This window comes from Rhinolophus ferrumequinum, chromosome 22 (genome assembly GCF_004115265.2).
Source record: "Rhinolophus ferrumequinum isolate MPI-CBG mRhiFer1 chromosome 22, mRhiFer1_v1.p, whole genome shotgun sequence".
NCBI lineage: Eukaryota > Metazoa > Chordata > Mammalia > Chiroptera > Rhinolophidae > Rhinolophus > Rhinolophus ferrumequinum.
Window position 1 is genome coordinate 2079023 of NC_046305.1, and position 24735 is coordinate 2103757.

At 46.1% G+C, this 24735-nt stretch overlaps 2 protein-coding genes, 1 long non-coding RNA gene and 1 other non-coding gene across 6 annotated transcripts; 3 read left to right on the forward strand and 1 right to left on the reverse strand.

The window, feature by feature from the left end:
* The first annotated feature begins 1786 nt into the window (after positions 1-1786).
* Positions 1787-9642, forward strand: LOC117015353 (uncharacterized). Of its 2 annotated transcripts, none has more exons than XR_004421699.1 (3): positions 1787-2806; positions 2990-3132; positions 8881-9642. It is a non-coding gene; the product is annotated as an uncharacterized LOC117015353 (long non-coding RNA). The 2 variants fall into 2 exon arrangements; XR_004421698.1 differs by lacking the exon at positions 8881-9642 and adding an exon at positions 6452-6581 and having other exon boundaries at positions 1791-2806.
* Positions 7105-7231, forward strand: LOC117015513 (small nucleolar RNA SNORA27). Its single transcript, XR_004421745.1, has one exon. It is a non-coding gene; the product is annotated as a small nucleolar RNA SNORA27 (small nucleolar RNA).
* Positions 9643-11157: 1515 nt separating the features above from the next.
* Positions 11158-19402, reverse strand: ZKSCAN4 (zinc finger with KRAB and SCAN domains 4). Of its 2 annotated transcripts, XM_033093858.1 has the most exons (5): positions 18972-19402; positions 17572-17716; positions 16369-16451; positions 15089-15212; positions 11168-14214 (listed from the first exon to the last, which is right to left on the reverse strand). In XM_033093858.1, the coding sequence occupies exons 1-5, from the start codon at positions 19365-19367 to the stop codon at positions 13319-13321; spliced, it is 1644 nt and encodes a 547-aa protein (XP_032949749.1). In that variant the 5' UTR covers positions 19368-19402; the 3' UTR covers positions 11168-13318. The 2 variants fall into 2 exon arrangements, with proteins under 2 accessions (XP_032949751.1, XP_032949749.1); XM_033093860.1 differs by lacking the exons at positions 16369-16451; positions 17572-17716 and having other exon boundaries at positions 11158-14214.
* A 693-nt stretch (positions 19403-20095) lies between these two features.
* On the forward strand, positions 20096-21928 carry NKAPL (NFKB activating protein like). The gene is given in 2 exon segments (XM_033093893.1): positions 20096-20772; positions 20775-21928. Coding segments are annotated over 2 exon segments (1185 nt in total). The 5' UTR covers positions 20096-20130; the 3' UTR covers positions 21318-21928.
* The last annotated feature ends 2807 nt before the right edge of the window (positions 21929-24735 follow it).

Genomic DNA, 24735 nt, shown 5'->3' on the forward strand with positions numbered 1-24735 from the left:
AAAGAATGGAAGGAAGGAAAGGAGAAAAGGGGGGAAGGAGAAGGAACGAAGAGAAATAAGTATCAATATGTAGGGGTCAGGAGAAATAAATCGTGCTCGATGCCACTAAATGGGATGGACCTACATGACCAATAAAGATGTCTAAGATATGAAGTGAAAATATTAAAATAAGTGATGAAAAAACTAAATATAAAATAGCTTAGTGCCTGTCTATCTCCCTACCAACCCCGTATCTCTAGAGAAATAAGAATTATACATACAAATTCCAAGCTAACGGTGACAGTGGCTACTTTAGGGAAGTAAGATGAGACTAAGGAGGGAGAGGATGGAATTTAATCTTTATTAATTTTGGCCTTGTATGAGGTTCAAAAGAAAAACAGGTATTTTTATAATAAGCATTTTCAATAGGTAATGGCCTATGCTTCATCTGTTTTCACTTTAAAATGTGTATGGGGACCCCGCCACACACACACAGAACGTGGAATTCTGATTCTGCGATTCACTTGTTGAACTGAATGCCCAGAAAATGGGGGGTTAATTCCAAGGTGAGGCAAGTGCGGGCGGTGGGAAAAGGAGACGCGGCATCCTGGAGCGACCCGCAGTGGTGGTAGTGGTGGGCGGGGGAACGAGACGTGAAACCCTAAATCGACCGGACATTGCACACGAGATGTGGTGTGCTAGAGAGATCGGCGGGGTGGGGAAACCGGAGGCATCCTTTAACGACCGGGAATTGGGGCCTTGGAGATGCGGGGAGGCGGGGGGGAGGAGAACGAGAAGCGGGTCCTAGAGTGAACCGGGCGGGGGTGAAACGAGACGCCGGATTTGACAAAGGACACGCGGAACCCTAAAGTGACTGGACATGGGAAACGAGACGCGGAGTCCTAGAGGGGCCGGACATGGGAAACGAGACAGAGTCCCAGAACGACAGCTGGTGGGGTGGGGGGGTTCGGCAAATGAAACAGTCCAAGAGCGGCCAGCGGTGGAGTAGGGTAACTAGACGCGGCGTTCTAGAGAGGCCGGCGTGATTTTGAGGGAGGGGCCGGGCCGGGGTTGAAACGAGGGGTGGAGTCCTAGAGCGGCCGAAAGGGGGCTAAAATAACAGGCGGAACCCTCGAGCGACCCTGGTTCACAGAGGAGACACGGAACCCTAAAGCGAACGGACAAGGGAAAGCGAGAATCGGTGTCCTAGAGGGGCCAGCTGGGGGAGATGAACGAGACGTGTCATCCTAGAAAGGTGTGGGGGGGCGGGGAAGAAGCCAAGTGCTAGAGCGGTCGGACTTGGGAAATGAGATGCGGAAGTTTAGCTGGCTGGATTTGGCGAACAAGAGGCGGAAGCCTAAAGCAATCGGACTTGGGAAGCGGGACGTTCCGTCCTATAGCGACGGGTAAACGAGACGTGATGTGCTAGAGCGGATGACAGTTGGAATCGATATGAAGGACCCTAGAACGATGATCGGTGGGGAACGATGTAGAGTCTTAGAGCGGCTCGACTAGGAAAGCGAGATGCAGAACCCTAGTCGGCTGTACTTCACAAAAGAGAGGCGGAACCCTAGCACCGCCGGATACATCAAACTGGCCGGCAGGGGTTGGGAAGCGAATGGCGGGTAAAATGTGAGGGGGAACTCTCGACAGGTCGGCTTTGACGAAAGTAACACGGAACCTTAAAACGGGCGGACATGGCAATCGACGTGCGGAATCCTAGAAGGGCTGGCGGGGGTTGGGGGCGGGAGGAACGAGACAAAGCATTCTAGAGCGGCTGGAAAAGATATACGTAGTCCTAGAGCGGTTGACCATGGAGAAGGAGACGGGAGTCCTAGAGCGACCGTCGGTCCCGGAAACGAGAGGCCGTATCCTAGCGTGGCGGGGGTGGGGTATGAATGAGAAACGGAACCTTCTAGCAGCTGTATTTGACAAAAGAGACACGGAACTCTAAAGCGACGGATATGGGAAACGAGACGCGCGACCCTAGAACAACCAACAGTGGGGAACGAGAGGCAGAGTCCTAGAGAGGCAGGTCTTGGGGAACGAAATACGGAACCCCAGTCGGCTGATTTTGGCAAAGGAGAGGTGGAACCCAAAAGCGGCCGGACATGGTAAACGAGACTCAGAATCCTAGAACGACTGGGAACGGGGAAATCAGTGGCTGAACCCTCGAGCCGTCCGATTTGACAGGATACACGGAACTCTAAAGGAGGTCGACATGGGAATCGAGACGCGGAATCCTAGAGCGTTCGGCGATGGGGGACAAACGAGACGCAGCATCCTAGAGTGGCGAGTTGAGGGAGGGGGCGGCGGAGTGAGAAACGAGTGGTGGAATCCTAGACTGGGGCGGGCAAAATGAGGGGCGGAACCCTCGAGAGACCAGATTTGACAACGCGCGGAATCCTAACGCGGCCGAACATGGGAAACGAGATGCAGAGTCCTAGAGGGACCGGTTGAGGAAGGGAAACGAGACGCGGCGTCCTGGAGTTAAATTGGAGGGAGAAAGTTTCCAACAAATGCAGGAATCCAGACAAATGCAGAAATCCACAGCAAGGGAAACCCTCCAAAGGCCCTATTGCCGACTCTAGTACCAGGAGACCCTACACCGAGGGAGGTTTTTAACTGACGCCAGGAACTTTGCTACCAGTGCTTGAGGCCCTTGTGAGCACGAAAGAGCAGACTCTGAAGCTGCTGGTGCTGGAGCATTTATGTCCTTGAGTCCTGGGGAGCTGCAGGGTGGGTGCAGGAACACTGTCCAGAGAGTGCGGTCGAAGCTGTGATTTTGCTGAAGGACCTGGAGGAGTTCGATAAACCCCACCATGAGGTAGGGAGGGAGATTTGCCAGGGGAAAGTACATGTGGGTCACCAGGGACCCTTGTACCTTCTGCTTTTTTTACCTCCTTAATTTTGGTGATAAAATAAGACCCTGCTTCCTTCTTTCTACGAAGTGTTTCCTCAGGCAGTTCTGTCTTCAGAAGTCAAATTTTGTGTCTTTGTTTCCAAATAGTAAGCTGCAGATGCTGACAAGAAGTCCTCTCTAAAGAGACAGTGCCTCTGGGAGGATCTATGTCACTGAGACTTCACTCCCAGCCTAAGGAGCCCCATGTCACCTGTGACCCTCTCAGGAGACCCACCCTATTAGAGAGACAGGTAAGGGACAGGGTTTACCTTGTGTTGAACATATCCCACTTTGTCAAGCAAAAACAAACAGAAAACCTGGAGTTGGGGCACTAGGGGATCAGAAGTTGGCAGCAACGTCCAGTGCTTCTGAGGGCCTAGTGTGCTCGTCTTTGTCCCCTTCCCCTACATGTAGTCGTCCCCTGCATTGCCATCCTGGAAGCTCTGGCCGTCTGGCACGTGGTACATTAGGAAGACTTTCAGGAATCACTGTGGAGATCAGCTCTAGCGAATGGGCTTCAAGTTCTGACAGTGGCTTTGCCTTTTGGAAGTTGCTTGTACTTGGGTAGGTTACTGAACCACTTATCTGCAAAAAGAGGTCGAGGATACTGTCTTAGTCAGCTGTGGCTGCCATAACTGTATCACAGACTGGGCGGCTTAAATAACAGAAGTTCATTTCCTTACAGTTCTGCAGGTGGTGTCAGAGTTGGTTTCTGGTGAGAGGTCTCCTGGAGTGTGGGCAGCTGCCTTCTTGCTGTGCTCTCACATGGGTGGTCTTCTGTGCACGTATACAGAGAGAGCACGCTCTGGTGTCTCCTCCTCTTATAAGGACACCAGGCCTGTCGGGTTAGGGCCCCCTTAATTACCTCCCTAAAGGTCCTCCGTGAATACAGTTGGGGCTCCAACCTAGAAATTTATCGGGGATGGAGAATGACACAGTTCAGTCTATAACGAGTATGGACCTCGGGAGGTTGTTAGCGCTGAATGCAAACGATTGATGAAAAGCACTTGGCACGTATTATCCGTGATGTATGCTAGCTGGTCTCATAGAACTTACCAGCCACCTTTGCCAGGTGTGGTTTACATTTGTAGAAAGGTGTGAGAGAGGCTCCGTGGGTGGCAGACTGGCCGAGAGTCGGTGGAATCAGATTTGGCAGTGGCAGTACTGGGTAAAAGTGGGTGTGGCACTTGGGGCCACATCTGCTGCCTTCTCCTTCTCGCTTTCCCCCCAGCACTTGGCTCCGTAACATCACAGCCTCTTACTGTTTTTGTTCACCTCTGACAGTCTGCAGTGGAGTTCTGTCGTTTTCATTTTCACATATTTCCGTATGTATCAAAACCACAATGTCCCTTGCCATTTTGCCTCCTGGCTCTGTTTATTCACCTAACCTAGCAGTCATACAGTCATCACGGATTTCTGTCTCTCGGAACTTATCTCTGACTTAAATTCAAAATATATTTGTTGAGTAAATTCTGTGCACCCTGCAGACCTTCCTCTGGCTCCCATGATCTCATCAGATTACAATTCCTTCTTTTTATTTTCCTCCTTTATGAGCATCTTTCCAGTCCCTTTGTTTCTTTTTCCTCTGTCCATGGACTTTTCATTTTCCAGCCTTCCTCCTTTCTTCTTCCTTCAAAATGCTGAGAACCCCTTATTCCAGGAGGCACATCAGTTTCACGCACCCACGTGTCCACCCGTCTACTCAATCATTCACGCAACAAGCTTTTTAAGCATCTGCTGTGGCTAAGGAACAGTGTCCAGAGGGCATGTGCAGATCGTAGAGTCCTCCAATGGGATTGTCATGCAGGTGTAAGTGACGCATTCAGGAAAAGCCAGTTTTATAAAGCAACATAGTAAGTGTTTGAGATTTCAGGGACCAAATCCAAATTTCAGCTCTTCAATCTTTTTTAGGCAAGCCACATTAAAATTTGCTTATATCACTGAGTTTGAGTTTCTCTTAAACTTCGTGCCAATTGAGATGTTTGTATAGTAAAAAGAAAAAGTTCTCCAAATCCAGCTGCCCAGCGGTCATCATTGTTGTCAAACTGTTGTGTATTTCCAGGTTTTTTTCCTACGTATAGAGTCCTCTAGCTACTTTTTTAATTCTTTCTTTTCTTTTTTTTTTTTTTGCATGTTTTTAAAAACCCAGTTCTTTAAAAAGATAATGACATCAGTGGGTTTGTGGTAAGTTAGTTTGATAATGTACTTGAAGTGCTTTGTGAGCTATGGGAGGCCATGTAAATGGTAATTATAAACAAGTGTGAAATTTCTTTGTTTTTATAGTTTGCCTGATGTAAACAGAAGATTGGGTAAAAGTGCTCATCCCACTTGTGGCCCATTTCTTCTCTGCAGACTCATTTCTCTTCTTCAAACCTGTTGTCATCTCCCAGCTAAGAGGGGAGGAGAACCATTGTCTGATAACAGGAGTCCTGAGAGTTGTGTGAGACAATAGGGTTTCATATATAGGAGAAAGCCATGTACTTTGGTTAAAACATGGGGGGAGGGTGCTATTTTCCAAGGGCTTTTCTGGGCTGCAGGTTGGGAATCACTAGGGAACCCCAAACATCCTGAGGCTACCACTGCAGCCGCTATTTAGTGTTTAGATAGATTTGGTCTGCTCAAGTCCATTCTCATCTTCAGCTCCGGGTGCAGAGTGTCTGATTGGGCTGGTTGGACACTGTCTAATGTGGACCAGTCCTGTGGGGCAGCCTTTCCTGAGATGCCAGTCCCTGGGCCAGTCATTTGAGGGCACAGTAGTAGAATCGATGTCAATCCTCTTTATTCATTCAACAAATATTGAGCAACTACCATGTGCCTGATTGTCAGAAAATAAAACAGAAATGTCCTGCAATCGCGGAGGTTAGAGTGTAGCAAAGGGGAGGCAAGGAATAAGCACAAAAATAAGGAGATGATATAGTGGGTTAGAGGTGGCAAGTGCTGTGGAATAAAGCAAAAGTAGAACAGGATAAGGCAGATTATGCTTGCTGTGCATAAGGCAAATTGATTGAGGTACTAAATAGAAGAATTAAAAAAGTGAGAGTGAAGCTAAACCTTGGAGGGAGGGAGAGAGTGAGCCTCACCGTTGCCTGATGGGGCAGCTTTCCAGGAAGAGAGAAACACGAGAGCGGAGGCCTGGTGCTGGATGGAAAATCATAAAGTCCTGGCCAAAGCACCTAGAATAGTGGAAAGCTTGACACTAGTTCCACAAATGAATGTGTGGGTGACGTTCCTTAGAAAGGGTCACTTTGAGGCTCCCTACTACAAAGGGTGGAGGGAGTTGTAAGGAAAAATCTCCAGGAAAGCCACCTTAATCCTGAACCTTCCCTCCCCACATCAGAATTTCTCTCCAGGCCCCATCCGTATTTGGGTATATGAGCTGCATTTTGCCAAAGACGGCAAACTTCCCTCAGAACCTAGAGGAGGGTGTCAGCACACTGGCCCTTCTGTTTCCAGCGTCCTCCCTACTCTCAGGTTCCATCAGGTTAGAAGCAACGTGTGTGTCTGTGCACTCAGTGACCCTCCCAGAGGCTCAGGGAACAACTGACGTTCACATCGTCTTTTTGGTTTCAGATGGAATGACAAAGACTGAGGACAGAGAGTTGGTGCTATGGAAAGACTGTCCTGAGATAGTGAAGCCACATGGGGAAATATTTGATGGACAGACCTGGGAGATGTCACACCAGGATCCCTGACATGGGAACAGATTAGTCAGATAAAGGGGCACTGGGGAAACCCTTAGGAGAAAGGCAGTGCAAATGTGACAGATGTGGGAAGAGGTACACAGGTCTCATTCGACTTCAAAGAATTCACACTGGAGAAAGACCCTATGAATGTAATGAGTGTGGGGAAGCCTTTGGTCAGAGTTCTGGTCTTTTCAGCCACCAAGGAATCCACAATACAGTAGTACCTCGGTTTTCGAACGTCTCCATTGATGAACATTTCGGTTTACGAACGCCATAAACCCGGAAGTACGTGCTTCGGTTTTCGAACACGCCTCTGAAGTTGAACATGTCACATGGCTTCCACTGGGTGCAAGATCCTGAGGCCTAGCTGTTCTTTCAAACGTGTCAGAACTCAGAATGGTCTTCCAGAATAGATTACGTTCGAAAACCAAGGTACCACTGTATACGGAAGCAGCACCACTGGAAGGCGTGCAGGAAGGCTTTTAGTCAGTGCCAGTCTGATCCAGCATCGGAGGATCCACTGGAAGAAAGACCCTCTGTTACCCCCTTTTCACTTTGCCAATTGGACTTATGTCTTTATTGGTCATTCAAGTGGGGCAAAGGAAATATCCTTTTAAAACTCAAGCAAACTGGGTGTTTGTCTTGTATCCTGTCAGAGGAAACAAATTGAAATAGGCTTACTGGAGAAAGTCTTACGGGGTTTGGTATTAGTCCTAGTTTTCAGAGTATAAAAAGTTTAATACGTTGTAAATTTTATTAGTGATCTGGTTTTGGTTAAATTTTCTAGTATTTCAGTGTCTGACGCCTTAACTTATCTGGATAAAATGTTCATGGTTTATTTAATAAACGAAAATACCAAAAGATTATATTTTGTACAAAGCATTTATAAGAAATTAAAAAAAAAAAAAAAAAAAAAAAAAAGACCCTCTGGGTGCAGCCTGTGCTGCAGGAGCTTCTGTCGGCATAACTTTCTTATCGAGCCTCAAAGAAGCCACACGGGAGCGACCTCACCAGTGTAGTGAATGCAGGACAGGTTTTAATCGCTACTGTAACCTCATCTGCCATCAGAAGACCCATATGGTGCTCCCTCAGGCCTGGTCTAAACCTCTCTGTATGCGAGTTTTCCAGATCATTGGCCTGGTCCTGGGGGGTAGGTTAAGACTAGAAAACACTTTTCTCCCTGTCCCCACTAAATGTGTTTTGAACAAACCTGTGGTCCAGGCATATCCAAAGAGGAAACCTAAGAGGTTTTGAAGCTGCCGCTTTCCCTTTGGTTTCTTTACCCCTTTCTGGTTCTTTCTGGTTACTGTTCCTTCCCTCTTACTTACTGTCTTTGAGGTAGCTGCTAAACCTTCCTAACAATGGAATAAATCATGCTGCTGTAGCCAGCAGGTCTGAAGGACCTGTGTCCGTGTTTAATTCCTAAAGATCCCAAAGAGCTCAGGTGACATTTTACAATAAATGTGTGTTTGCCGTTCCCCATGACCCGTACGTGCATGGTGTACCTGTTCTGCCTTACTGCTTCTCTCTGACACCTACGTGACACTCCTTTTCCAATGCTGGCTTTGAATACTGGATGTATAAATTTTGACAAGGTATTCACCTTCCTGTGCTTTAGTTTGATCATGTAAGAGGGATTATAGTATAACTACTTCGTAAGATTTTTGAGAGGATTTAAAAATGTGAACCACATAAAGCTTGGTTCCTGACAGACTAAACACTCAATAAATATTCACTATGTGTATTAAAACTGTTGACCCTGAGAAGAATATACCTGCCAAAAAAGGCTCCTTTAGCCCAAATCCATAACCAGAGTCTAGCAGCCATTGTTTTCAGAGTCCTCTCAAGCACGCTGCATTTCAGGGAAAAGCCACAGACTGGGCTGCCAAGGCTCTTCAACTGTGATCCTGCTGGCTGGGTCTACCCTTATGAGAAAGCTCTTACCGTCAAAATTCGAACAATAGGACTCAGATTTTCCCTGCCCAATCAGAGCTGTGCACCTATATCCTCATTTGCATCTTTATTGACCAATCAGTAGCTCCATAACCAATCAGATGTGATTCTGACCAATCAGGACATTGCTGTTTGGATCAATCAAACTGCAAATTTGAGTTCCTCATTTGCATAAAAAATGAATCAATCAGTGACCAGCATGGGCACTAACTAAAGTCTCCTTTTTATGTACGCCATATTGGGGACCTGTTGGCATTGGTTTGGTGGCAGTGACCTTTTGTTGATTCAATGAATATGGAAGGCAAATGCTGTTATCTGGCAATGACTGTCAAAAAATTTAAGAGCACATTTCCTTTTACCCAGCTGTTATGTGTCTAAATACCATACAGGAGAAAGGAAAAGAACAGCATGGCTGAAGGCTTCAAATGAAAAATAAAACTGTCATATTTATACTCCACTTGGGTCAGACTTGGAGCTGAGCTGCACCCTCCACAACTAGACTGAAGGACAACTTGCCTTGGAGCTGATGGGTCCTGGAAAAACACAATGTTCCCCAATAAAAATTTTAAAAATAAAAAAAATAAACCAGTAAAACATCTATTCTCACTTAGTCCTTCAAACAACTTGATAAAGTGCATATCAGTTGCCATTTAACAGTTTCCATTTAAGAAACTGCACCTCAGAGAATGTGTATTAGTTATCTATTGATGAGGACCAAATTACCTCAAAGTTTAATCGGTAATTTAGTATCCATTGCTACGGTATAATCTCCACGACAGCCTTACGTTTGAATCTTTAATCCATTTTGAATTTATTTTTGTAGGTGTTGTAAGATAGTGCCTGTTTCATTCTTTTGCATGTGGCTGTCCAGTTTTCCTTGCAGCATTGGTTGTCGTTACCCTATTGTATATTCTTGGCTCCTCTGTTGTAAGTTAACTGAGCATAATATATGCATGAGTTTATGTCTGGGCTCTATTCTGTTTCATTGATCTGTGTGTCAGTTTTTCTGTCAATACCATACTGTTTTGATGCAGGTACAGTTTTTAAACCACTGTAGAAGATACCTGTCCCAAGTTCACTCAGCTGCTGAATGGCAAAAACAAAACAAAAAACCCAGGTGCTAAAATCCAGGTGATAATAAAACAAGCTCTAAATTTCAAGAGCTTCCAACAATAAACATTGATTTCTCATTCATGGGTCTGCAGTTTGCTTTGCCTCCACTAGGCTTTCCTGGCCTCGACTGGGCTTGTTCCAAAGCTGTAGGTTGAATTCAGATCTGCTCTACTGCTTTTCTCATTCTGGGATGCACTCGGGATCAGCATGATCTGGGGCAATTTGTTCCCTTTGGGGAGGGCAGAAGTACAAGAATGCAAGTGGAAACAAAGCCTTATAAAGTTTGTTGAGAACTAGCACGCTGTCACTTCTCACATTCTATTGACCAAAGTAGGTCACAAGACCAAGCTTAGAGTCAGTGGGGCATGGGTATACCTGTTCCTGCAGGAAGCAGGCAGGACACATGGCAGAGACCTGGAAACAGTCCTGTTGTGGAAGGAGGAAGTAGTGGGGACAATGATACAGTATGCCGCGACCACACTGGGAAAACCGAGGACAGTACAGCTACAGTAAAAGGGCTGCTGCTGATGTGTTCTCTGTTTTTGTAAGGTAGTGAGCCTGGTCACAGCTCACTTTGAAAAAAAACACTGCTGCATTCATTCAACAAATATTTGTTAAGCACCGTGTTTCCCCGAAAATGAGACCTAGCCGGACAATCAGCTCTAATGCGTCTTTTGGAGCAAAAATTAATATAAGACCCGGTCTTATATAACACCGGGTCTTATAGTAAAATAAGACTGAGTATTATATTTGTATTATATTATGTTATGTTATATAGATTCGGTCTTATAGGAAAATAAGACCAGGTCTTATATTTTTGTTCCAAAAGATGCATTAGAGCTGATTGTCCGGCTAGGTCTTATTTTCGGGGAAACACAGTACTATGTAGCAGGACATATTTTAAGTACTTGGGATACATCAGTGAACAAGGCTCACAAATATCCCTGCCTTTCTGGAGCTTATCTTTCTAGTTGAGGAAGTCAGACAATGACTGTAATAAGCAAATCATACAGTGCGATAAAAGTGTGATAAAATGATAATGTTTAAAAACAACAGGCTAAGGGATCAGGAGTGCTAGTATGTGGAGGACAGGTTGGGTATTAAAGAAGATAGTTGAAGTAGACTTTACTGATGATGGTATTTGAATGGAATTAAAAGAGGTGAGTGAGGAGGTTAGCCAAGTGGATTCTAAAAGGAAATAGAGCAGAGGCCTTAAGTGGCTACCTGCTTGTGTGTTCAAAACACAAGGAGGTCTGTGGTTGGAGCTGAGTGAGCGAGAGGAGAAGATGGAGATGTGGTCACATTGGGAAGAGCCTGTTGGCCTCTGTAAAGGCTTGGATTGTTCATTTGGATGACAGTAGAAGCCATTGCATGGTTCTGAGTGGGAAAATGATGTGTTTGATTCAACTTAGATTGCTAAGCAGTTGCTGTGATTGATACATTAAGAGACAGAGGGGACCAAGTGTAGAAGCGGACTCATTTGTGGGCTATTTTAGTCACCTCGTGGGAGAGAGTGGCTCACACCAGGATGGTAGCACTGGAGGTGGTAAGAAATGATCTGCTATGGAAGTAGAACCACACATGAAAACTCAGCATGAACGAACAGAGGCGTTCTCAGGCATTACAAGGACAGACATGTCTCGTTCATCTTTAGTGCCTTAGTGTCTGAGCACAGACGTGACACCAGCAGTTGGATTTGCTGAATGAATGGTTGTGAGCACAAAACATGTTTAGAAATGGAGCCAGGCATGTAAATGCTTTGGGTTCTAGCAATAGGTGCCAAGGAATCTTGATTTATTTTAATAATACAAAAGAACAAGTTGAATTACTCAATTTCCAGATTCACTCGTTTATGGGTGCTGAGGATGCACTGGTGAGCCAGCCATTAATCTTCTTCTCAGCCCCCCACCAGCCCTTTTATATCCTGTGCTGTAAGCGGGTCTGGGAGGCTAGATTCCATGCCCAGGCTCCCAAAGCCAAAGGGCAGAACTGCTGGGAGAGCCGAGGGGTGAAAATGGTTCAAGTTTTAATGCTTTAATACCTGAAACTACTTATTTTCTAACAGCTTGGAAGTAATGCAATGTGTTATCTGTTTAAGAATTCACTCAGACGTATAGAATAACCACATAGTTTATTACATTTATACAAATAAGTGACAGGATTGTTCAGATTTTGTTCCTAGACCCTTGAAAATCTTGTTGAAGTACCCTAGAAATTGGAATAAAAGCAAGGCTTTGGAAAGGTGCAGAGGATTTATCCTTTGCATGATGACTGAATTTCTAATAAAGAAAATCCATAAATATGTAGGGACATCTCATAGTGTTCAGCCATTACTTGGGAAAGGAGACCAGGAACTCTTGCTATGTTCAGATTCCAAGATGTTAGACTGATGTTGTAAATACCGAGGGATTGCTGAGGCCAGAAACCAAGTGAGAAATGTGAGTAGGAGCAGAAATGAAATTGACTTGTTAACAGAAAGTTCCCATGAAAGTAACCAATCTGAAACATTTCTGTAGTAGCAATGCCATTTGAAATGTACAAAATAGATACTGTGTATATGAAGCTGACTGAAAGTCTTCAGACCCAATTTTGGCATATCGTGAGGAAAAAGGAGATTCACTAGCTGCTTAGAGAAAAGTAGATAAATTGAGTTTACCAAGTGGATGAAGTTCTTGTTATGAATAATTGAGGTGTAACCAAACATGTGATTTGAGATATCATTACAAGATAAGATCAAGACTGTCAGTTACCGGACACTTTTTAAAGATAGTTTTTATTATTAAACAATTCACATTCCAATATATAGAGCTTTGGCTAACAAAGTATTTACTCCATTCCTCTATCAATGTCAGCATTTCCAGGTGATTTACACAGCACTTATTAGTATAAACAGATCCTCACAAAATTCATAATCCTCATATTCTGACTTGACAAATGGACTTTTATTTACCTGAATGTGAACAATCTTCCCCATACAGTAGCAATATTAATATGGAATAACATAATGTTGACTAGAGAATGGAGTTGTATGGATGGAGCTGTCCCAAAATGTCTTAATGACAAAGAGGCTGTTTAAGGCGTTCTTACTGTAAGTGACGAACATACTGGTGAAGAAATATGCATTCCTACACCCCTACTCTGACAATCCTATGTACTTGGCAATGAATGCACTAAATTGACCCAGAATCTAGAACCTTAGAGAATTAGACAAACAAAAATGGCCTTAGTTAGAAATCTAGACACCAGATTTTCCAAGAAATGAAGGTCAATGCTTAATAAACATTTGTAGCACCTACATGCAAGGCACAATGGTGGAGTAGAGACGTCCCTGATCCAACCCACTGGTGAAGGGTTCACATAGGCAAAATGAGAGGTCAGAGAGCAGCCCCAAATCAGCCATCTACCCAGGATCTGTCATCAAGAAATGGCTGGGAGTGGTGAGTCAGTCTGGAAGCCCTTGAAGTCCGGTAGGTGAGAGTAAACCACTTGACAGACAACGCTTCCTTTCCAACAAGTTTTTTTCTAGTCACCTAGAATGTAGAAGATAATTCATCTCAACCACGCGCTATATTTTCCCTCACACACACGCCTGATGGTGTGCAGGGGGAAATACATCCCAAGCTCAGTTTCTGTAGTCAGGAAAGGTTCCAGGGTGGCTTCACTTCAACTTTGGCACGGAAGACGTAGGTCACCGAGACAGAATTGTTTTCCCAACATGGCTCCTTTGATGTTGAACAAGGTATGAGGTCCGGGTGAAGCCTTTTCCACATGCATCACAGGGATACGGCTTCTCTCCAGTGTGGATTTTGTGATGTTCAATAAGGCTTCTACTCCTAGTGAAACTCCTCTCACACTCATTACATCGATAAGACACGGGAGCCTCAACGTTCCCCTTGTGACTCTCCAGCGTCCCCTGACTCTCCCAGCTCTTCCCGTGTTCAGGATCCTGAACGGTTTTATCACTATGGATCTTCCGATGTCTCAGGAGATGTGAATTCCGCCTAAAGGCTTTGCCACATATGTCACACTGGTATGGCTTCTCCCCAGTGTGGATTTTGTGATGTTCCAGGAGGCTGCAGCTCTGGCTAAAGGTCTTTCCACACTCATCACACTCGTAGGGCTTCTCCCCGGTGTGAGTTCTCTGGTGCTTGATGAGGTTTGAGCTATGACTGAAAACCTTCCCACATTCGTCACACTCATAGGGTTTCTCCCCAGTGTGGACTCTCTGGTGAATGATGAGAGCAGAGCTCCCAATGAAGGACTTGCCACAGTCCTCACACTCGTAGGGCTTCTCCCCAGTGTGGATTCTCCTGTGCTTCGTCAGGCCTGAACTCTGAGCAAAACTCTTCCCACATTCCTGGCAGATGTGCCGCCTCCTCCCCGTAGCGCTTTTCTGCTTTCTGTATAATCTGCCCTCCTGCTCACCAGCTTCTGCACGTGCAGGGATCGGGGCAATGGCTTCACCCAGGGGGTGTGGGGTTGGAGCAATGGCTTCACACAGGTGGCGCAGGGTCTGCCCAGGCTCCTCTTCTGGATGTTTCTCATCTAGAGGCAAGTCTCTGATCTTATTCTGCATTTCACCACCTGAAATAACAAATGACCAGCAACTCTCAATTGTGCCACGCCATGGAAAAAAGCTCTCTGATGACCCCAGGGTGGCGAGAATTACAGAGGTCTGTATAAGCGTGGATGAGGATTTCAGCACAGGAATCAGGATGCAAATGAAGAGGAAGGGGTGCTCGGAGGAAGAAGGGTCCAAGCTGAGGATGGAGGGAAGGGGTGTTGACTGCGCTGGGGACACATGCAGAGGCTTCAAGTTCTAATGAAAGTGAGGCAGGGCATGCACCTAGGGCTGGTGATAAAATGGCTGGGCAGAAGGTGGTAGGAGGCAAGGTGAGGGAAAGGGCTTCTGAAGTGTTCTGTAAGAAACACACAGTGGGAACTCAGAGATTAGTCACTGAGCGATGAAAAGCATAGTTATCTCTATACTTATCCCAGGCAGAGGCACGGTCCCCAAATGGAACTGGCTTCTGCGCTGAGAGAGCTGAGTCGGAGCCCCCACGGTGCCACGAACGAGCTGTGTGAACTCAGAAGCCAGGCCATCTCGGTGCCTGTCGACGTTCATCTCCAAGTCAGGCTCCGTCCTCAATCTCTAAGATACTTGCAGCTCTCCCACTCTATGGTCCCCCGGCCCATGACCTGAAGAGACCCCACAGCTCGCCTCGCTCAGGGCTATCAACGTTGACCTAGCATCTGCACTGAGCCTATACTAGACGTTGTATCCGCATCCTCCCATTTAACCTGACTAGAACACTGACAGGGCAGGGAGGAAAGCCCTGTCAGAGAGCTAGTCCATAACAGCCTTCTGAATGCAAACCGTGGCTTCTAACTGCCCAGTTGGTTCTCATACTAAAGAAGCCAGGAAACCTGAAGAGCAATCAGTGCCCATCGCTCTTACCCAGGGAGGTCAGAGGGCCACCGTCCTCCTGCCTTTCATCTCTGTATGACTTCGCCTGAGATGAATCCAGCTCTGTCCATCCAGGGGACACAGTGAGAGCCACATCTTCCATTTTCAGCAGCCCCTGCAACAACAGGGAATCCCACCTAGTTCCTCTCGTCCAAAATCACTCCCAAAGCTGACACATGCAAAGAATGAACATCCCCTGAAAGGGGCCCTGTGAAAAAGAGCCTGTGTGGCACCCTTTGACCCACTTAATCTGACCTCTAATCACATGGGCCATATAAGGAAAGAAGTATTACACGCATTGGGGTAAGTACTTCACTTAATACCTAAACAGTCCAGAAAGTGAAACGGTTTGGAAAATAAAGGCCAACACAGTGAAGAAAACGAAACCAAATCCAAACCTTTCAGAAGATTTGTGATGTGCTGGGACAAAGTGGGGTGGGGGTTCGTTTACATTACTCTTTTTTTTAAATACAACGAAATCGAGGTCTGAGGGGAGAAAAGGCAGGGAAGAAAATGGACACTACAGAGCCTCAAACACTGTCTTCAAGGGCCTGAAGAACTGGGTAGCAAATTAAAACCCAGTGTAAGTGAAGATTGTTCAGACTGTATTCTAAGCTTAGATAAAAGAACATGCCCTATCTGTCCCTTCAAATTTAAGTTCCTTGAAGGCCGAGGCCATGGGTTTTTAATCGCTCACTAACAGGACGCTTTTCAGAAACTTTAAAAAACAGAACCAAACAAAACCACCATCACAAGAAAATCTTCAGTTTGATTTGCCATAGCGTCCTTCTGGAAGAAGAAAATCCCTTTGAAGAAGGAGCTGACCAGAGAGACAGAATAGGGAAGATCTGGGGAACACAGACAGCCCCCCGCCAAGCTACTAACAAAACAGGAAAAGGCTCTGGGAAGAGAGCAGCCCTCGGTCACGGAGTGGTTTCTCCTAGTTATGAGTCAGCTTATCACAGGTCATCGTGATAAAGTGACTGTCATGCTGTTGTTTACTTAACAATCGACTATAATACAAAGCACTGAGAAGCTCTTAACCATCTGCGTAAGTCAATTTTACTTTTTGGAGGAGAAAAGACACAACAGGACAAAGCTTTCCGCCAGGCACCAAAAAGAAGCGGGGAGATGCTTGACAGCCTCGGCACAGATGAGGACATGAAAATCCCATCTAGGACTTGGGTTGGGGTCTAGGGTGGGGATGGCGGGACCCCATGGCAGCACACAGGAGCAGAGGGCACGGAAGAGGGAGAGGGGCTCCAGCTCACCTGGGACTCTGGAGTGAGCCCGGCGGCCACCACTGCGTGCGCTGTATAGCGCCCGCCCACAGCAAGCCCAGGCACCTGCAGAGCTGGGAAGGAGAGAGGCCCTGGATGAGATCCACACCCTCGCCTGCCGCCTCCCTGCCTGTGGGACCCAAGTTCAAATGCTGGGTTTGCACCTTCCTGCCAGGAAGTGCCTACGGAGTGCTCCTTTCCAGAATTCCTGACCCACCAGCTCCGTCCTAGGGCCCGAACGTGTGGTGTGCTCTGTAGATGGATGAAAACTACAGAAAAAGACAGGCTGCTCAGTAGGGATGGTGTAGTGAAACCAACGTGAAAACAAAACAGAGCCTTCCGTTTGAAGATGCTTTAGTCTTGAACTTCGCCAGGATAAGGGATAAGAGGATTTCTGTTGCTGTTGTTACAGTGTCTTTCGTAGCTCTTGGGGTATTTTTTGCTTTATTTTTAAAAACCTCGAGGAGCCAGACAGAGCTGGGCCCAGAAAGGAGGAAACTGGTGTCTGCTCATACAGAATTTGCTCAGATTCGAGAAGCGAAACGGAACTTTTACATTTTAGAAATAAGGACTGCGTGGTATGACTGGCGTGTCCCAGTGTCGCGTGTATTGGGAATCCACCCACGTGTTCACAGCACATGGCGAACACCGGGAACACGAAGCAGTTTCCTACTGAGTGATTTTCATCCTGTTCTCATTGCAGACCGAGGGTTTATGCTCCTCTGTCTACAGCTGTCCTACAATCTCGGGACTATTCCGGCTGGCTTTACCGATTCTGCCTTATCTTCTTCACAGCACTTACCAGTGCCTAAAATTGTATTCTGAATGTACGTGCTACCTTCCTTCCCGGAATGTAAGCTCCACTGCAGCAAGAAATCTGTCTTATGCCGCCTCTGCCCCTGGTGCCTACTGTACGGCTACCACATAGGGGTCTCCACAAAGATATGTTAAATGAGTGGAGGCCACAGTGTTGTTAAAAATTCAATTCTTTCCAAACCCACATCTTAACGAAGTCTAATTTACTATATCCAGATTTGGTGAGGAAGGCTCTCCACCACCGTTTGAAATTTCCCTTTTCGTCTCAGTCTGAAAGTCGAGTCCATCTGTGCTGGGCACGTGGAGCCCCAGCAACAGATCTGCCTTGTCACGGACCTGAAGCGAAACTGGACAAGGTCGGCGTAAGATAATCCTCACCTCTGTCTGGTGGGGACTGGGATCCCACACATTCGTGCTTGAGCAGAGCCTTCATCGGCTGGAATCGGGCACTTCGTGACCTCTGAGCCGGAGTCAACACTGCCATCGTGCAACAGAGCAGCGGCCCCTGGTCACCACCTGGCACCTGGAAGTCATTGATGTATTCACTCATGAAACACTTCTACCATGCTCTGCACGTGCTAGTACCTTCTCTTCCAGGCACTACTTCTATGAGCTCTACGAATCTTAATCCACTCAACGCAAACAACAACCCTCTGAGCTGGGTACTATTATTGTTATTTTTGTAATGGGGAAACTGAGGTACAGAGTTTCCTTAGCTTGCCCAAGGTCACCCAGCTAATAAGTGGTAGTGCCATGATGGGAGCTCGGAGGCTGTGGCTCCAGAGCCCGTGCTCTTAACCATGACTCTCTGATCCCTCATTATAACGTTTGTACTTCTGTGAAAACTCTGGGGCCTCAGAGAACACTCCTATCTCTTCTTGTGTGAAAAACGAGGACGGTAATTTCTACCTTACAGATTTCTGGGGACCAGTCAACGAGGTCACGGTATGTGAAAGCACCTAACAGGCCCCTGCGTGTGGTATGTCCGCGTTAATGCAGGCTTCCCTCCAGACATTTATAGTCAAATTCCTTTCTCACATGCAGCTCCCACATCCTCTGTAAAGAATGAAGAGCCTGACATAAGTGACTTCAAATGACTTTTCCGTTACGGGGCACGGGTGCAGTAGGTCCCCGTCAAGAACCCTGGTCTCTTGGTCACCGTTTAGAAGGATCTGGCCACACGTCCTCGGAAAGAACGTTCACAAGGACACAACACAATGCAAAGAGGAAACCTCCTCCTAAAACAGGTAAGAAGATGCAGGACAAAGTCAACCCATTTTCCACCAGAAGTTCTGAATCTGTGGTCCCTGGACTCCCTCCCACAGGAAAAAAAACCGATCTTTATTTTTACTATAGAAGCAACAGAGCCACGTGTCATGATCATACCCAGGACTCTGTCATCAAGAGAAACTGCAGATGTCCTCACATCACCTCACAAGCAGGCAAAAATTGTCCGAGTCACGCATTCTTAGAACCTTGAAATGACCCGTTACTGGACCTGTCCCTGGATCTGCCTAGTATTTAGTGCACTAATTTGAAAATGCATATATAACGTTCCCACGAATTTGTGGAACGCTTGGCTAACTGCAGTCCCGCCCAACTGTGTTCTTCGATGTTCCTCTGTATGTTCCTTTACACGTTTAGAAATATCACTGTGAGAGGGGCCCGGGGCTTCACCTCGCTGCCAGTGAGGTTCACGGGGCACACACTGCCACCTCGGGGTCTGAAAGGAATGCCCACACTCGTTCCGAGTTCAGGGGGAAACAGCGCGGCTCTACCTGCGGCCTGGGCTCAGGCAGCTGCCTGTCCAGGGACTCCAGCGCGGCCACCGCCGCGTCCCCGCTCTCCGGATGCTGTGCGCGCACGCGGGCCTGGAGCTCCCCGGGCAGGATGCTCAGGAACTGCTCCAGCACCAGCAGCTCCAGCATCTGCTCCTTGCTGTGCGTCTCGGGTCGCAGCCACAGGCGGCAGAGCTGGCGCAGCCGGCCCAGCGCCTCGCGGGGTCCCTCGGCCTCGGGGTAGCGGAAGCCGCGGAAGCGCTGGCGGGAGCACTCGGGCCCGGGAGCGGGGCTGCAACTGGCCTCCTCGTCCTCCACCTTTACGACAAGAAGCCCCAACTGGTCGTCCGTGGACGGGGCGCCCAGGGCTTCGCTGGGTCTGGACTCTGTCGCCATGCTGGCCAGGGTGCAATCGGGCCCAGAACAACCCTGGGCGCAGCCGCGCACGGTTCTCCTGCAGTCGCGCCCCGCCACTCCCTCCTCCGTGTCCCACCCTGAACCCCACACTACGAGGTGGTGACGACGGAACGCCCCCAGGCGCCAGCGGCGGCACTGGAGGCCTGGATGGGAATCGCCGCCTCCCGGACTTTCTAGGACGCTCCTCTCGGTGGTTGTCCCCGAGTTAACCCATCAGCGACCGTGTCCCTACCGCCACTCCAGGGAGGCAGTAGGGCAAGAGAACGACAGGCTCTGTGTCATTAGAAGTTCTCTGTAAGGTCCGGTTGTGGTACCCAACGCTCTGATGTAAACGTGACTAATGAGCTGGCGTGAAATCGACAAATTCGGAAGAAAGTGGAGCAGAAGCACCTTCCTTTTCTCTGGAAACATCAAAGGAGCCGGGACTGTGGGAACAGCGGAGGGAGTCATTGGTGCGCATTCCTCTTTTTATGTTCCCACGGGGATCAGGTTGCGGAAGGTAAATTCTAAGCACAGACCCAATTACTTCGCTTTACCCGCTAGGGACCAAAAGGCTCCAACAGCCTCCGCCTCCGCCTCACGGCCCATGCGCGGAGGGAGCGTCGCCTGGCAACCGGCCAGAAGAGGAATCCACGCCCGGCTACTGGCTAGCGCGTCTGCGTGAGCGGGATGGCCCGCGGGCCGCGTTCTCTGGGGTAACCGTCCCGAGTTGACCCTATGGTCACCTGTGAAAGCGCGGCTCATGGCGCCAGTATCCCGGTCCCGCTACCCCGAGGACACGCAGGGCTCTTGGAGAGGGCGACGCCCCTCGTCCAGGAGCCGTCGTTCCGGCTCTCCCCCACGCGGCCGCGAGGGCCTCAGGCGTCCGTGGGGCGGGGCGGGCGTCGGCGCTTCTTACCGGCTTAGTCGCTCCCCGGAGCGGCCCAGTTTCCGCAACTACGCTTTCTTGTCTTCTTCGATCTATTGCGGTGGATACCACGACCATCACCACCACTATGCGGGCGACAGGCGGTGGGCGGAAGAGTACGAGATGGTGAAGGAAGAGAGCTATCGGCAGAGGAGGCTGAAAGAGAGAGAAAGGATTGGCGAGTTGGGAGCTCCTGAGGTGTGGGGGCTGTCTCCAAAGTTTCCTGAACCGGATTCTGACACCACAGTTGAAGATGAAGAGGTAAAAACTCAGAAGATGGGCAGTTCAGATTCCAGCTCCGAAGGAAAAAGGATAAAGAAGACCAGTTGTTCAAAAAACAAAAAAAAGAAAAAGTCCAAAAGAAAATATAGGAAATATTCTGCTAACGGTAGTGACGGTAATTCAGACTCTGACACTAGTAATTCTAGCTCTGATGATGAGAAAAAGAGAGCAAAAAAAGCCAAGAAGAAAGAGAAGAAAAGAAACACAGAGAGGGAAAAAACAAGAAAAAGAAGAATAAGACTAAAAAAGAACCCAGTGACTCAAGCTATAAGGATTCAGAAGGAGAATTGCCAGAAGATATCTGGATTGAGCACTCAGAGTTTGCAGGTACCATGGATCTAATAGGTCCAGAAGCACCCATAATACACACCTCTCAAGATGAGAAACCTTTGAACTATGGCCATGCTCTGCTCTCAGGTGAAGGTGCAGCTATGGCTGAGTATGTAAAAGTTGGAAAACGTATCCCACGAAGAGGTGAAATTGGGCTGACAAGTGAAGAGATTGCTTCATTTGAATGTTCAGGTTATGTTATGAGTGGTAGCAGGCATCGCAGAATGGAGGCTGTGCGACTGCGTAAAGAGAACCAAATCTACAGTGCCGATGAGAAGAGAGCCCTTGCATCCTTTAACCAAGAAGAGAGACAGAACAGAGAGAATAAGATTCTAGCAAGTTTCCGAGAGATGGTGTACAGAAAGACAAAAATGACAAATAAGGACTTTTGTTCTACAGCAGTACTTTGACCAACAACAATGTTATGTGTCCAAAATAGTTTTAAAAGGCTTTATGGTGCTACTGTACCTACTATGTTAGTAAATCCTTAAGGAAAAAGCTGTTTTTTGACATCTCTTTAGCAATTTATTTTTAATTTTTAACATAAAAAGCAATATGTGCACATGGTTTTTAAAATATTCAAACACTATAGGAGGAGAATCAGTAAAATGGCCTTTAAGGCCTTCATCCTTCTCCCCAAAGAAATCTCTTTGGTGTCTTACATATCTGTCCATTGTTGTATAATAAAAGTTGATGCTATTAACCTGAGGGATTTTTTCCGCACCCCTTGTTGTCCTGACTTTTTCTTTGAGGGCTTCGTTGCCTTTTGGAGCCATTCACTTACCCCAGGGAGAACTACAAGATTCTGGAAAGAACAAAGGTTTCAATTGAGTGTCTACTTCTGGTTGCATTTAACAGACTAAGTTAAAAAAAAAATTGAGATTTACTGACTGATGTATTATAACAGAAAAGTCCAGCAGGAAGACTGGTTACCTATGGGGCTTTAATATATGGGTCATTGTCCTCTTCAGGTTGGTTTCCCTTAATTAAGAAAAGGGCTGCCAATGCTCCTGAGTTAAATATTTCCCGGTCCACCTCTGAAGATAAAAGAACATTTTCATCTTGGTGTTGCGAACAAGAATCCTGAGAATAAGGCTAATTGGGTTAGCTTAGGTCACATGCCCACCCTCAAAAAAGATGTCATTGCCAGGGAAATAAAATGGCGTATTTTCTGGAGCTGTAGGTTTATCAGCTCATGGGCTACATGGGGAAGAAAAGGATACCTGAACGGAAATCAGGGCAATATTTGGGAAGGAGGGGATAGGCAACCAAGAAACACCCACTACCGTTTTGAATGATTAAAAAAAAAAAAGAATGCATGTACTGAATGCCAAAATTTTCTTGAGGGTTGGCCTTGACTGTTAGAAGCCAAATACCTGATTTAAAGGCACATAGGGTTAATCCATAACAAATAAATATGAAAGAGAAAAGATGGATATCCAGAGTGCTTGAGTCTTCAAAAGACTTGATTAGTGCCACCTGGACTAGGAGGAGAAAGAAAAATATGTGAAGGTATAAAGGAAGAGGCAATTGGTAGAGATCCTGAAAAGGAGACCAGTTCAGGAGGGATCCACATGGATAAGAGAGTTAGCATTGAGATACTAGCTAGCACCTGTGCTGTAGAAGACTTTAGAATGAGCTCTTCTTGGTCTCTGATAAGGTCTTTGTTGTCATCCAGTGAAATCTGTCTTTACCTTGAGATTTCATTTCAACAGTAACCAAATAATCTCATTTGAATAACCAACTTTGCAAGGCTCGAGAGTCTGGTAAGCCCCATAGAGCTGACAGCGAGGGGATGGTGTTCTAGAATCTGGCAGGGCAGAGTTATGTGAAAGGGCACCTTTACCCCAGTATGTGACTTGATTGACACTGGACCACACTAGCTTGAGATTTTCCCCAAAGAAGGTCGGGGAACGTTGGTGAAAGCCACCTTGTTAAATACATATATTTCCATTTTTAGAAACAAACTATACCACACTATACACGTGGATATATACCTTGTGTTTTTTTTTTTCACTTACTATATCTTGGAGATGCTTTACATCAATGCATGTAAGTCTACCTCATGCTTTGTAATGACTTGACAGTATTCTAGTGTACACAAGGACCATATTTTATTGGATGTCCAAGGAGATTTCTATATGTTGTGATTACAGGATACTGTAGTGAAAATCTTTGTGGCTGTATGAATGTATTGTCCATAGCATATTCATCTAGACATAGAATTATTGGGTCAAAAAGAATCCTTTGAATACCCAAAATGGCCACTTAGAGGTGGAATTATTGCATCAAAGGGAAGATATTTATTAGGTGCTTTCTATGTGCTAGGCACTATGGCAGGTACTGGAAATAAACTAAAGAAGAACTTGGGCTTGATCTCAGAATTTTACATCACAGAATTTCACATTCTACTGGGGGAGACATACTTTAAAAAGTGAACAAATAAGTATAAATTGTAGTATGTAATGAAGAAAGTAAGGAGCTAGAGACAGTAATGGGGAAGTTTTTGATAGGATGGTCAGGAAAATCTAAGAATGTCACTATTAAGTTGTATGTGCTTGTAAATTATAATAGATATTGCAACATTTCCTTCCAAGTAAAACACACCAGTTTACACACTTACTGATATTGTACTTCTAAACCTTTTGATCTTTGCCAATCTGATGGGTGAAGAATGATTTCATTTTTTTTTTTTTTTACTTCTTTAATTAAGAATAAAGAAGTTGAGGGTGGCCAGATGGCTCAGTTGGTTGGAGTGGGAGCTCTTAACCACAGGGTCGCCAGTTCCATTTTCACAACTGCCAGTGAGCTGCGCCCTCCACAACTAGATTGAAGACAATGAGCTGTTACTGAGTTGCCAGTAGGGCGGCCAGATGGCTTAGTTGGTTAGAGCGTGAGCTCCTAACAACGAGGTTGTTGGTTCAATACCTGCATGGGATGGTGGGCTACGCCACCCACAACTAAGATTGAAAACAGTGACTGGACTTGGAGCTGAGCTGTGCCCTCTACAATTAGATTGAAGGACAATGACTTGACTTGGAGCTGATGGGCCATGGAAAAACGCAACTGTTCCCCAATATTCCCCAATACAAAAAACATTAAATAAAAAATACACTTGAGCATCATTTCATACACGTGAGTCTTTGTAATTCTTTTTGTGTATATGTGAATTACCCACATTATAACCCTTGTCCATTTTCCTATTGGATTGTTGACCTTTTTCTTATTTACAACAAGAACTTTTAAAATAATAAACTAATTAATTCTTTATCACACATATGGCATATATTACCCCCTCTTAGTTTACTTTTGAATTGTTGTGTCTGGCAGACTCTTTATCATATTGCCTTTTAAGGCCTGCAAGGATTCTCAAGTTTGAAAATTGATTTGCATTAGTGATACGTAGTCTGTCCTGGTAAAAACGGTATTATGATTTATTCTCACCTTATCTACCTACACCACTTCCAAAAGATACAGACTACTTAAAATTGCACAACTTGAAAAATTTTTTTTTTTTAAAAAAAAAAAACCTCTTTTTTTTTAAGATACAGTAAGGGTTTTAATTTTCATGGGTTATCCAATGCAATGCCAATAATGAAAGCCTCGATAATCTGACGTTCAAGACACCAGGCATGGTAGGGAGTTTGAAAGGAGAAGTAAGTGAATTAGGATATATTTGCTTCCTTTTTAAATTAAATTTTATGTTTATACTTTATATAATTTTTTTAAAGACCCCTTTTAAAAAAATAAAATCACATGAGTTTTCCCTTCAAGACAGAATATTGACTTTTAATTAGTAAAATATTCGCATTGGCTGGATTGATTAGC